Source organism: Aquarana catesbeiana, linkage group LG07 (assembly GCF_042186555.1).
Source record: "Aquarana catesbeiana isolate 2022-GZ linkage group LG07, ASM4218655v1, whole genome shotgun sequence".
NCBI classification, from domain to species: domain Eukaryota; kingdom Metazoa; phylum Chordata; class Amphibia; order Anura; family Ranidae; genus Aquarana; species Aquarana catesbeiana.
In genome coordinates, this window is record NC_133330.1 from 28,927,360 (window position 1) to 28,940,676 (window position 13,317).

Sequence of the window (13,317 nt, forward strand, 5' to 3'; positions counted from 1 at the left end):
AAGTTAGATACAATGACGTGCGTATGCCAGAAACAAATATTAAATATCCGCATCAGCTTCAAAGGCAGCTCAACAGATTCAAAGCATACACAATGTGACTAGTTCCTAATTCTATAAATTTGAGCCAGTAAGCTGAAGTTGCCAAACAAATGTCCAAATTTGTTGGTTATTAGTACCTTGCCTGTTTTAAAGAGACCCTGTAGCCAGACCAGTCATTTCGAAAACAATCTTCTCTTAAGATTACTGTACATTTAACATATTTTTTGGATCTTATTTGCCTGTAAACATTGCCCTTGTGTAGACACCAAAAAAAGCCCTGAGACTGCTGCTGGGTGCCGCCATCTTGGATGTGACGTCACCAGCCACAGCAGATTCTATAGCAGTGTTTCTCAACTCCAGTCCTCAAGGCGCCCCAACAGGTCATGTTTTTAGGATTTCCCTCAGATGAAACAGCTGTGGTAATTACTAAGGCAGTGAAACTGATCAAATCACCTGTGCAAAATAATGGAGAGCCAGAAAACAAGACCTGTTGGGGTGCCTTGAGGACTGGAGTTGAGAAACACTGTTCTATAGTATTCTCTTTCACTCCCCCCCAATGCAGCTACATATAAGGTTATGTTGGGAGGTGCAGGGAGGGGCAGAGGAGCTGGATCAGCTCAGACAATATTTAGACACTTCTAGAAGAGGAGAGGGCTGCGACATGCAAGAAGTGAGGGAGCTGTGCTAGGGAATGGAATTTCCCGGAGAAGTCAAATTTTGTAGTAAAATAATAAATGATTCACTGTAAACCCGCCCTCACCAATAGTGAAATCAAATAGCGGCGCTAAAAAAAACTAAAATTACCTAAAAAAATGTGTATGGACAATTAAATGTGACATACTAATTAACAGCTATTTTTAACAGCACAATGTGATCTTGTGTTTATAAACAGACATTATGTAAACCATCTGTATAATAAACTTATATCCAAAACTAATAACAAACATATAAAGTCCAATAATCAGTGAGACGTAGTGATGTAAGTGATGGTACATAACATCATATGATATAAATCTTCAGTGATAATATCTTCCACCACACCGCTGTGTTTTGTGACTTCCACTCCCCTTCAGCGAGCAAACTCACCAGCTCTTTTTGCCTTACACTCTCATGTTCGGCTCACAGGCTTTTCCCACACAGTAGGGGGCAAGGTGATAACCTCCAATCAATCCCCGTTTAGTATCCAGAGTATATATGCAAATGCTCTCTCTTTAGGTGCTCTATTCTGAAAGCTCCTGTGCTGTAAAGGTAGTTCTCTTTGCTTTTGAGAGGACTGGGAAGCTCTAGTAGGGGGCGGATTACCTGTGTACCATATTAGTAATACATTTTGTAGTAAGTTGAAAGGCACATTGCAAATAAATACATCATAATTTATGGAAACAAAAAGTATTTTTTTGTGCTTTTACGTACAATTTTTAAAGTTGGTGACATTGTCTCTTTGAGGACACTGGAAGTTTTGGGAGGTCATGCATGCCTATGGGGGGTGGGGTCATCAAATAACTGTGATTGGCCTACACAAGAAGAGAAGCTTTTCTTGGTTTCTTCATGAAGCTTTCATGTTTGTGATTTAGACCTGCTCACCTTGGATAGAATGAGGAAGGTGTATTAGGTGTGTAAGGTCCATCCATACCATAGATATTAAGTAGGTAGAATGATCTTCTTCTTTTTTTAGGGCTCGTTATGTATCCGCCATATTTCTGGGATTATGTTGTGAAACCAGGTTAGGTGCAAATAGGCAAAACAGTGTACCTCTAAGCAAAACTTTTTTTGTTTTGGATAGAGTAGGAAAAGGTTAGACCCTCTGTAAAGTGTTTTATTGCTGTCTGAGCCCTCATTGGTGAAATCAACTCTTCTATTTATAGTGGCCATTGTCATCTAGAAAGAAAGGAAGGAGAAATCCCAAATTTTAGAGTTGTCCCCAGAAGTAAGGGGATATCTTCCAATATGGACAACTGTTCTGGGGCCAACCAGGAGGCGAATTGCGCTCATTTTGGGAGATATCCTTTAACTTCCTGTTGCTTCTCTGGGACAGGAAGTGAACTGAACTGAAATTTCCCCAATGGTACACAGAAAAAATAATAAACCGATGAGTATTATAACCCTTCCCTACTCCAGTTAAAACAATACCAAAAGTTTTTGCTATACGTACACTTCTAGATTGGGGATTTGTATTTTTATATCATAATAACATCTCACTGTAAACTCAGTTCATTGAACTGCATGTAATAATTATCATCCAATGACTCTTCTGATAACCTGTTTTTTTTTTCAAAATTTATTTCAGAACGTGGAGAAAGCTCTTGGCCTTTTAGGAATCAAGGTAAAAAAAAATTTCTGTGCTGGGTTTTTCATATTTGGAGGATGTTAGAAGGAATCAGAGCTACCCAAAAAAGAAATCAGACCCAACATTTGAAAAACATGCATGGTGCCTCATTGATGGGGCTTTACAAAATCTGTTATTATTTATTATTATTATATTATTTCTCAACTGACAGCACATTTTAGAAGGCCAGATATCAGATTTTTTTTTTTTTTTATCTCAAAGAACTTTATTAAACAGTGTGTACAAACAGTACAAGTTCCAGAGCATATGCACAAAAACAGTACATAATAAGCTTACAACATTCAAGAAATATAAGAACATCGGTAAGACAAAGCGTTCATTCACCAAAAAACATAGAAACCCACGCTTGATAATACGGCCAAGTGTGTCCCTCCACTCCGAAACAACAACATGATAAACAAGCCTTCACCCCCAACCAAGCAACAGGCGATCCATGATAAGGTCCACTGGGGCCAGGCCCGGTGTATCCAACTATGGGGCCCAAAGTTTATAAAATTTACCAAAGCACCCCCTATGCTGAAATATATATTTTTCCAGTCTAAGGGTATCTCCCATTTGAGCTATCCACTCCTTCACTGTAGGGTGGCAGTGGATGTCCAGTGTCTTAAGATTAGCTTACGAGCCTGGAAAAGTGCCCTGGCTATGGCCCAGGCAGTCAACTGCCTGACCTTATTCCAGGTTCAATGTACCTGTTTTTAATGATAACTCTACTTATGCTGTAGTGAAATCCCAAACAGTGCTGTCAGTGCTGCCCAGTTCTTTTCTCCTGACCTACAAATCATCTTCCACCCTTCTCCATGCCCTAAGTGGGCGAATTTCTGTAGTCTATCAGGAGCATGTGTTGGCATGTATTGCAGAGATGTACTAATTATTTTAAAATTAGCTGTGAATACCTCAGTAGTTGCACAGTTATCACAAATAATGAATAATGTCTAATACAGTGCCTTGAAAAAGTATACATACCCCTTGAAATTTTCCACATTTTGTCATGTTACAACCATGTAAATGTATTTTATTAGGATTTCATGTGATAGACCAACACAAAGTGGCACATAATTGTGAAGTGGAAGGAAAATGATAAATGATTTTCATCATTTTTTACAATACTTAGTATTTTACAATACTGAGTCAATATTTTGTAGAACCACCTTTCGCTGCAATTACAGCTGCAAGTCTTTTTGGGGATGTCTCTACCAGCTTTGCACATCTAGAGAGTGAAATATCTGCCCATTCTTCTTTGCAAAATAGCTCAAGCTCTGTCAGATTGGATGGAGAGCGTCTGTGAACAGCAATTCTCTAATCTTGCTACAGATTCTCAATTGATCGAAACCATTCCAATGTAGCTCTGGCTGTATGTTTAGGGTTGTTGTCCTGCTGGAAGGTGAACCTCCTCCCCAGTCAAGTCTTTTGCAGACTCTAATGCCCCATACACACGATCAGAAATTCTGTCATAAAAAACTTGGATGTTTTTTCCGACGGAATTCCGCTCAAGCTTGGCGTCAAGAACGCGGTGACGTACAACACTACGAGGAGCCGAGAAAATTAAGTTCAATGCTTCTGAGCATGCGTCAAATTGTTTCCGAGCATGCATGATTTTTTGCGCGGCTAAATTGCTTACAGACGATCACATTTTCGGATAGGAACTTTTCCCGACCGAAAAATAGAGAACCTGTTCTCAATCTTTTGCTGGCTGGAATTCCGCCAGCAAAAGTCAGATGGAGCATACACACAGTCGCATTTTCCGACCAAAAGCTCTCATCGGAGTTTTGCTGGCGGCATTTACGATCATGTGTACACGGCATAACAGGTTTTCTTCTAAGATTGCCCTGTATTTGGCTCCATCCATCTTCCCAACAATTCTGACCAGCTTCCCTGTCCCTGCTGAAGAAAAGCATCCCCACAACATGATTCTCCCACCACCATGTTTCACGGTGGGGATGGTGTGTTCAGGGTGATGTGCAGTGTTAGTTTTCCGCCACACATAGTGTTTTGCTTTTAGGCCAAAAAGTTCAATTTTGTTCTCATCTGACCAGAGCACCTTCTTCCACATGTTTGCTGTGTCCTCCACATAGATTCTCGCAAACTGCAAACAGGACTTCTTATGGCTTTCTTTCAACAATGTCTTTCTTTTTGCCACTCTTCTATAAAGGTCAGATTTGTGGAGTGCACGACTAATAGTTGTCCTGTGGACAGATTCTCCCACCTGAGCTGTGGATCTCTCCAGAGTTACCATGGACCTCTTGGCTGCTTCTCTGATGAATGTTCTCCTTGCCCGGCCTGTCAGTTTAGGTGGACGGCCATGTCTTGGTAGATTTACAGTTGTGCCATACTCTTTCCATTTTTGGATGATGGATTGAACAGAGCTCCGTGAGATGTTCAAAGCTTGGGATATTTTTTTATAACCTAACCCTGCTTTAAACTTTTCCACAACTTTATCCCTGACCTGTCTGGTGTGTTCCTTGGCCTTTGTGATGCTGTTTGTTCACTAAGGTTCTCTAACAAATCTCTTAGGGCTTCACAGAACAGCTGTATTTATACTGAGATTAAATTACACACAGGTGGACTCTATTTACATTTAGGTGACTTCTGAAGGCAATTGGTTCCACTAAATTTTAGTTAGGGGTATCAGAGTAAAGGGGGCTGGATACAAATGCACACCACACTTTTCACATATATATTTGTAAAAAAATTTGAAAACAATTTATCATTTTCTTTCCACTTCACATTTATGCGCCACTTTGTGTTGGTCTATCCCATAAAATCCCAATATAATACATTTACGTTTTTGGTTGTAAAAAAATGTAGAAAATTTCAAGGGGTATGAATACTTTTTTTAAAGGCACTGTATGTGTATTTCCTATGATCATCAGCTCCATCTAGTGGCCCTAATAGCTGATTGCAGTATTTCAGTAAAATACCAAATTTGGCCACTAGATGGAGCTGATGATCATAGGAAACACGCATATTAGACACAATACAGAGATTTTTTGCCATGACTGTGTGAGGCTAAAGCACTTAGAGCATCTTTGCATCTTGTGGCTATCAAGACCCCACAAGCTTAACATTAAAATCTTGCCATTCTGTACCTAGCCTGTGTATTTCCTTCCTTAAACTCATGTTAATTTTTCACAGGTTTCAGCCCTGAAAGATGTCACTGAGTTGTTTGATGATGGCTCTGGAATCTCTAGCCAGCGAAAGATAAAAGGAGAGCCGGGAGTGTCTGGAGAGAAAGGAGCTCCTGGTAAAGATGTATGTATTTATATATCCTTCTACATTTGCTATGATAAAGGCAGTGGGATTAATTTACTAAAGGAGCAGAGCATATTAGCTTAGTGAATGTGGTGAATAATTCACTTTGCAAAAAATACCCAATTACGTGCAAGTAAAATAAAAAAAAATTGCATTGCATTGGGCCTTTTTACTTACCAACAAAAGCTGCCATTCTACCTTTTTCTGTCTGCTAAGCAGACCATTGCTCAGGCCTGGAAGAAACCAACAGTCTCCTTTCAAGGAGTGAAAGATTATATGACCACCTTGATGATTAACAAACAGCTGTCTAGCATCTTCAAGAGCTCTCATTCTAAGTTTCCTAAAATCTGGGAACCTTGGATCAATTATTCCTTTCCTTCCTTACATCCGGCCAGCTTAGGCTGTTTATAATACGGTGGCCGCGACAGTCCTGAGTCCATGGTAATTCACCCCCCATCCCTATTTCTCTACCTACTCCTACTGTCATCTTTATCTGTCTTCTCTTTGGTTTCCTATACCCTTTTGGATGTAAATATTATCAGGAAGCCTGATCTCCTGGCATTTATTGAATTATGAATCCTCAGTAACTGGCTCAGACTCCCAAGCAGTTGACTATATTTAACCGGTCATTCTTGGTTAATTTGTATGTTTGCTATTCTGTGTAATTTCTCTGTCCCCCTAAGTGGGCAAACTTGGAGATTGTTATACTTTGAAAACTAAATAAACATATTGAAAATAAACGTTTCTATTGACTTAGGGCACAATTGGATTTCCTGGAGAGAGAGGCCTGAAGGGAGACAAGGGTGACCAAGGCCAACCAGGACCACAGGGGCCAATTGGACGAGCTATTGGAGAAAGAGGCCCTGAAGGTCCACCGGGGCCACCTGGAGACCCTGGGAAACCAGGAATTCCTGGAGTACCTGGCAGGGCAGGAGAACCAGGAGAGCAAGGGAAATCAGGAGACAAGGTGGGCAACCATATTTTAAGGAGGGCAAAGCCCCATGACAGTCACACGTGCTGCTGTTGCAATATTTGTTAGTTATTGTCTCTGACATCATAATTTTCTTTAAATATTCTAACAACTGTATTGTTAAATGCCATGAAAACATCACTTTTCCCATTCTTTATATATATGTTTACATTTTAGGGAGAAAGAGGAGAAAGAGGGGAACGCGGAGAGAATGTAAGTTGCACACTAATTATCATATTACCTGTTTTATCGGGAACATACATATTCAATTCCTGATACGCCCGTGCAATGATTTGCCAATTTTTTCTAATTGGTCAAGTAGTGATCATATCTTGTTAAACACAGGTTATTTTGAACATTAGTGGTCTGTGTTTTTATCGATTATGTCTCTGTTCAGAGTCATTTTCTTTTTGTTTCTTCTTTAAATATTGTGTTTAATTCAGTATGATCTGAATTGCATACAGTACTTACATTGGTCCAACTTGGAACAAATGCAAGTATGCATATCGCATGCCGCTGTGGAAGCTGATAATTATTGTAGCAATTGGTGGTACTACAGTGATTGCAGCAATCTTCCAAGTCTTGTGCCAAGTAGTGGTCCTACTGCACACTGACCACAGAGGGTCACTCACTTTGCACTGCCAACATACAAAATGCCTTGTATATTATTGGATAAATACAGGGCATTCTCTGATTGAACAAGGTGAAGAGGAGGGCCTGTAACACCACAATCTCCAACTTGTATACACTGAAAAAAATACTAGGATTTCTGCGAGTGGTGGCAGTGCCGAGCCGTCAACCCCCTGTGGTCAGTGTACAGTGGTGCAGCCATTCGGCACAGGACCCAGAAGACTGTGGGAAACAATGTCGTATCACTGACTGCTACAGTGAGTTCCAGCTTCCCCAGCTGCCCCTTAGTTGTGAGTTATGCATACTTACTGTACATTACAATGTAAGTATGCAAAAAAGTTTATCCTGGAGTTCAGATTTACTGTAAACATTCATTCTAAGCCTAATAATAATCTTATTTATTTGCCATGATTTGCAAAATTTGTATTTCTTTTTTATAGGGGAAAGATGGTCAGAGAGGACCAGTTGGACCTGCAGGGCCCAAGGTAACAAACTTATTTAAAAAAACTTTTCATAGTAAGAGAACACTGGAGTCTTGTAATCAGTGTTATCTTTTTGTTTCATTGTTTATCACAATAAGTGTCTTAAATTGTGTTATGTGCTTCCATTAGGGAGAAATTTTAGAAATTATTGCTGCTGGACTTCCTGGCGAAAGAGGAATTCCAGGACCAAAAGGAATCAGGGTCAGTACACTTGTCATAAAAAAATAAAACATTATTTTTCACATTAGACCAACCATTCTCAACCAGGGTTCAGTGAACTTCCAGGGTTCCCCCAGAAGTTGCTAGGGTTTCCTTGAGCTGTGACTGACTGACCTCCCATCTGATGGTGCCTACATAGTTGACAGGTCAGTGTCATTTGGCAGAGTCAGCTGCATGACACCAATGATCTTTTTAGTCATCTATAGGGGTGGCATTATTCCCACTAGCCACCAATGTAAGGGGCATTCTTCCCACTAGCCACCAATGTAAGGGGCATTCTTCCCACTAGCCACCAATGTAAGGGGCATTCTTCCCACTAGCCACCATTTTAAGGGGCATTCTTCCCACTAGCCACCAATGTAAGGGGCATTCTTCCCACTAGCCACCATTGTAAGGGGCATTCTTCCCACTAGCCACCAATGTAAGGAGCATTCTTCCCACTAGCCACCAATGTAAGGGACATTCTTCCCACTGATCACCAAATAAGTTGGTTTTTGTAAGGGCTCCTTGAGACCTGAAAATTGTTTTAAGGGTTCTTCTGGGGTAACAAGGTTGAGAAATGCTGGATTAGACAATATATTAGACAATGTAAGAATGGAGCATATTATTCTAATAATCAGATTTAGAAGGCCATAAGTAACATGTTCTGTGTTTTCCCTAATGACAGGGAGACCCAGGAGAAGACGGAGGGAGAGGACCCAAAGGCGATAAGGTCTGGTTGTAGTAGTAAGTCTACAGAGAGGTCTTCTACCACCTGCCTGTCAGTTGACTCAGACTCTTTACTGCTCTCTTATCCTTAAAGTAATAATAACCCCTCACTGAATAAAGCATTTTCCCTCTTAACTTTTGTTACAATTAACAGTTTGCAGGCTATTTAGTAGTAATAGTAGAAGTGCTCTCTTGCCAGCTGGGTGAGGAAGGCGCTGCGCTCCTGCTGGCGACTTACAATCTGTAGAATTTTTGGCAGAAAGGGAGCACCACCACTTCGATCCATCTAACATGTATTAGTAAGGTTTCTCCTAGCATATTTTACTGACTCTGTTCCTGGTCTCACCAAGGACAGGATCACAAAAGTGACAGAGACCTGAACCTGGTTTGCAACCTTTTCCTGGTATGGATAAAGAAGGGGTAATACAAAGACTGAAATACTTGTCGATCCCCAAGAAAATGCTGCTTCTTGGTCCCCTCTGTGTCCATCATGCGAACAAACAGCCTGGGCATTTGGTCAAGTGATAATGACTCACCCTTGTATATTCACTGACAAAAAACACAAAGTTGTAAACCAAAATCCATTTTTAATCAAGTTCATATGAATAACGGCATCTCAGTTGAAATTTCAGATCAGGATGACAGTTACAGTGCCTGGCTGCTTAAGTAAGGAACAAAGGTAGTCTCCTGTATCTTCAGCTTAAACAGCGTCATACCATTAGTAGGGTAATATTTGTAGCCACAGAGTTCAGACACAGGTCAGCATGCAAGAGAAGACAGAGTTGGGATTTCCTACATAAATAATTGCAGCCTCAGAAAAGCGAGTCTCATTCTGTAGGATCAATCTACTTTGTAGTATGTTGATGGTGAGGGATTCAAGGACACCTACACTAAATCGATCTATTTTACTGCATGTCCCCTTATCTTCTCTTTTGCAGGGTTCTCTTCCCACTTTTTGAACCAGTTTTGGAAAACATAACCAACTTTGCTTTTGTTTTATTTTTTTCCAGGGAGCTGCTGGGCCCAAAGGAGACAAAGGTGAAACTGGAGAAAAGGGCAGAGATGGACTGTCGGTAAGAGTTTCATATTATGGTTTAATGATAGCTACAGTTTGAAATCCTTCTGCCATTTTGGGCATGGGGCTCACTTACCTTCGTCTAATGTAGAGTGCTGGTGCTTGATGAGTGGCCCAGTGTTAAAACATAGGAGCGAGTACAGCATCTTCAGTCTTTTGAGTACTCACAGATATAACACTGGGTTTCTTTTCTTGCTGGGCTCCCAATAGCAGCATCAGTGGAGCAAAAGGAAGGTCAGTAAGTGCTTACTTACTGACCTTCCCTTTGCTCCCCTGATGCTGCTATTGGGTCTGCATTGAAGAGAACCTGTTGCTGTGATCTGCATGTAAAAAATACAGGTTCACTTTAAATACAAGTATTAACAGACTGACTGCTTGATCCTCCTCTAGAATATAAAGCTCCTCAATGTATATACCTAGGCTAGCTGAACGTTGCAGTCAAGCTTTCATAGGGATTGCCTGCTTTGGAAACAAATAGACAGGAAGGATAAGTTCTTTGGTGGCTTACTAAGAGGAGCGCACTTGGGTTGGACCGTAATCTCCACTAGTAGACCAGGTTCAAGTAGAAGCAATGACCCTTAAGTCCTAGAGGTTGATAAACATGTACATTTTCCAGGAAAGAGAAGTTCTTTGTTGGCTTACTGAAGGGAGCGCACTTGGTGTGGACCATAATCTTCAGTAGTAGACCAGGCCGAAGTAGAAGCAATGACCCTTAAGACCTAGAGGTTGATAAATGTGTACATTTTCCAGGAAAGAGAAGTTCTTTGGTGGCTTACTGAGAGGAGCGCACTTGGGGTGGACCATAATCTTCACTAGTAGACCAGGTTGAAGTAGAATCAATGACCCTTAAGTCCTAGAGGTTGATAAACGTGTACATTTTCCAGGAAAGAGGAGTTCTTTGGTGGCTTACTGAAGGGAGTGCACTTGGGGTGGACCATAATCTTCACTAGTAGACCAGGTTGAATTAGAACCAATGACCCTTAAGACCTAGAGGTTGATAAACATGTACATTTTCCAAAGAACATTTAAAATATAATTATTTAAAAATCATTACACTCACTGATATTTGTTCAATGTAGCATACTAAATTTATGTCATTCTTCCTGTAGGGTGCTCCTGGAGAGAGAGGGCTGGCAGGGCCTGAAGGAAAACCGGTATGTGATGTTACAATTATCTTTTATCAATTCAAGATCAGTGTATATGGCTTTCCAGCACCCACATCCACCAACACACCAATACCAGCAAATATTTTCCTCTTCCATCAATCCATTTCAGTCAATTCCACTGCGTTGCTTCCACTATTTCAATAACCGATTCAAAAAGGGTGTCTTCGCAAAGCCCCTTTTAGTAAAACATTGATCAAAATCATCTAAAATTTCAGCCACAATGTACAAAAACTACTTCCACCATGGTCATTACTTGCATGGTTCACAAACCTTCACAGAAAAGGAAAAAAAGGGTTTCTTCCCCATCTCATTTCCGTAAAATGTTTTTATATTTGAGGTACTTATAAAATGCCAAAAATTTACACAGCACTTTACATACTGTACATTAATATAATTTTCTGCCCCCAAGGAGCTTACAATATCAGGTCCCTTACTCACATATGTACACACACATCGTAGGGCCAATTTACCTACCAGCGATGTCGTTGGAGTGTAGGTGGAAACCCATGCAAGCACAGGGACTTCAGAAAACTTTGTGTAGATGGGGCTATTGCTGGGATTCAAACCAGGGGCAGAAATGCTAGCCACTAAGCCACTGTGCTGCCCTACTTCATCTGCACCTTCAGGCATCTGCAAAACACCCATTAGAAATGTTGAATGAACTCAACAAGATAGAGGCTACTGTATTAAACACTTTTTGGCCAAACAAATCAGCAAGAATGTATTAACGTAACATAATTACTACTTTGATTACATCACTTATTCAGTACAGTATAAATGCCCTCAATGTTGAAGATTTATCGAGGGTTTGGAAGGACATACTTGCTCTTGTAGGAACCTGTTTCCACTCACTATTTAATAACCAGTTCAAGAAGATTAGGCAGTCCATACATGGCTAGTTTGATAAATGAATGATAAAAATAGAGTCCACCACCCAGGAGAAATGTGATATTTCAAGTTGGATCTCAAGTACACACCTGTAGGATACCATTCTCAATTATAATCAGATTTTGGTCAAAAATTGGTCAAAGATAAATTGACCGGTTTTAAAATATACATCATACTGGAGGGAATTTATCAAAACTTGAGCAGCGCAGGGCAACCGGTCAGCTTCTATCTTTCATTTTCAAAGCTTAATTGAACAAGCTGCAAATACAGCAATTTAAAAAAGTGAGTAGGATTGGTTACAGACAATCATTAGATGAAAAGGCATTCTTCATTTTCCCCTATTTTTATTAAATAATTTGACTCTCCCTCCCACTCTGCTTGTCATTACATAATAATTGCTTAATTGAATACTGTATATTGTAAAATTATACAATTGTGATGTGTATTGGGGGGGGGGGGGGGCTACATTTGGAATCAGATTGTATTAAGCATTGATTTATCAACTATGTTGGTTACAACAATTGTTTGGATATTAAAGGCACATTAACCTATTTGTATTTTTTCTTGTAGTTGTCTCCCATGCAGGAGGATGTATACCTGGGCTATAGTTTTGCAGTTTTGCATTGCAGTACACTTTGTACCTTATGCACCATGCTGTACATTACATAATGGGGTTTGCTGCTCCCTTTACATTGTGCCGTACTCTACATACTCCAGGCCAGTGTTTCTCAACTCCAGTCCTCAAGGCGCCCCAACAGGTCATGTTTTCAGGCTTACCATTATTTTGCACAGCTGATTTGATCAGTTTCACTGCCTTAGCAATTACCACAGCTATTTCATCGGAGGGTGGTCCTAAAAACATGACCTGTTGGGGCGCCTTGAGGACTGGAGTTGAGAAACATTGCTCCAGACCACTACACTCTATACCTGGAACACTACTCTATGTACATCGTACTGTACATCATTACATACCCCAATGAGATGCACTTTGTATGCTGCACTTTACATTCGCAGGCTACTAAAGTGTGTACACTGTGGGGTTGATTTACTAAAGGCAAACAGACTGTGCACTTGCAAAGTGCAGTTGCTCCAGAGCTTAGTAAATGAGCAGAAGCTCTGCTGACTTCCATCATCCAATCATGTGCAGGCAAAAATGCTGTTTCTTTTTATTTTCTTTGCACGTGATTGGGGTATTCTTTGCAAAGTGAAGCTTTACCTCATTTACTAAGCTCTGGAGCAACTGCATCTGCTAAGTGCAACTGTACTTTGCAAAGTGCACAGTCTATTTACCTTTAGTAAATCAACCCCTGTGTTGTAAATTCATTCCAGTTGGAATTTTATTAGAAATTGAGAATACCATCCTATCTAATGAACAAGCATAGGTTTGCTAGTTTTGTAAGACAGAAATACTCTTCAATGATATATGGGATCCTAAAAACAGACTCACACTAACACCTTTATAGAAATCTTAATCCCAATTGAACTTTAAGATAAATTAGCTAAATACATTCCAGGTGCATCAAAACCAAAGATGTTCAATGTTTTAC

General features: G+C 40.2%; 1 protein-coding gene across 1 annotated transcript in view; it reads left to right on the plus strand.

The window, feature by feature from the left end:
* Positions 1-13,317, plus strand: part of COL7A1 (collagen type VII alpha 1 chain) — a 294,025-nt gene that overhangs the window by 222,602 nt on the left and 58,106 nt on the right. The window contains exons 73-81 of the mRNA XM_073591887.1: positions 2,324-2,359; positions 5,516-5,632; positions 6,390-6,599; positions 6,780-6,815; positions 7,673-7,717; positions 7,844-7,915; positions 8,601-8,645; positions 9,652-9,714; positions 10,826-10,870. Of these exons, the coding sequence (XP_073447988.1) occupies positions 2,324-2,359; positions 5,516-5,632; positions 6,390-6,599; positions 6,780-6,815; positions 7,673-7,717; positions 7,844-7,915; positions 8,601-8,645; positions 9,652-9,714; positions 10,826-10,870 (669 nt within the window). The remainder of the gene's footprint in view (positions 1-2,323; positions 2,360-5,515; positions 5,633-6,389; positions 6,600-6,779; positions 6,816-7,672; positions 7,718-7,843; positions 7,916-8,600; positions 8,646-9,651; positions 9,715-10,825; positions 10,871-13,317) is intronic.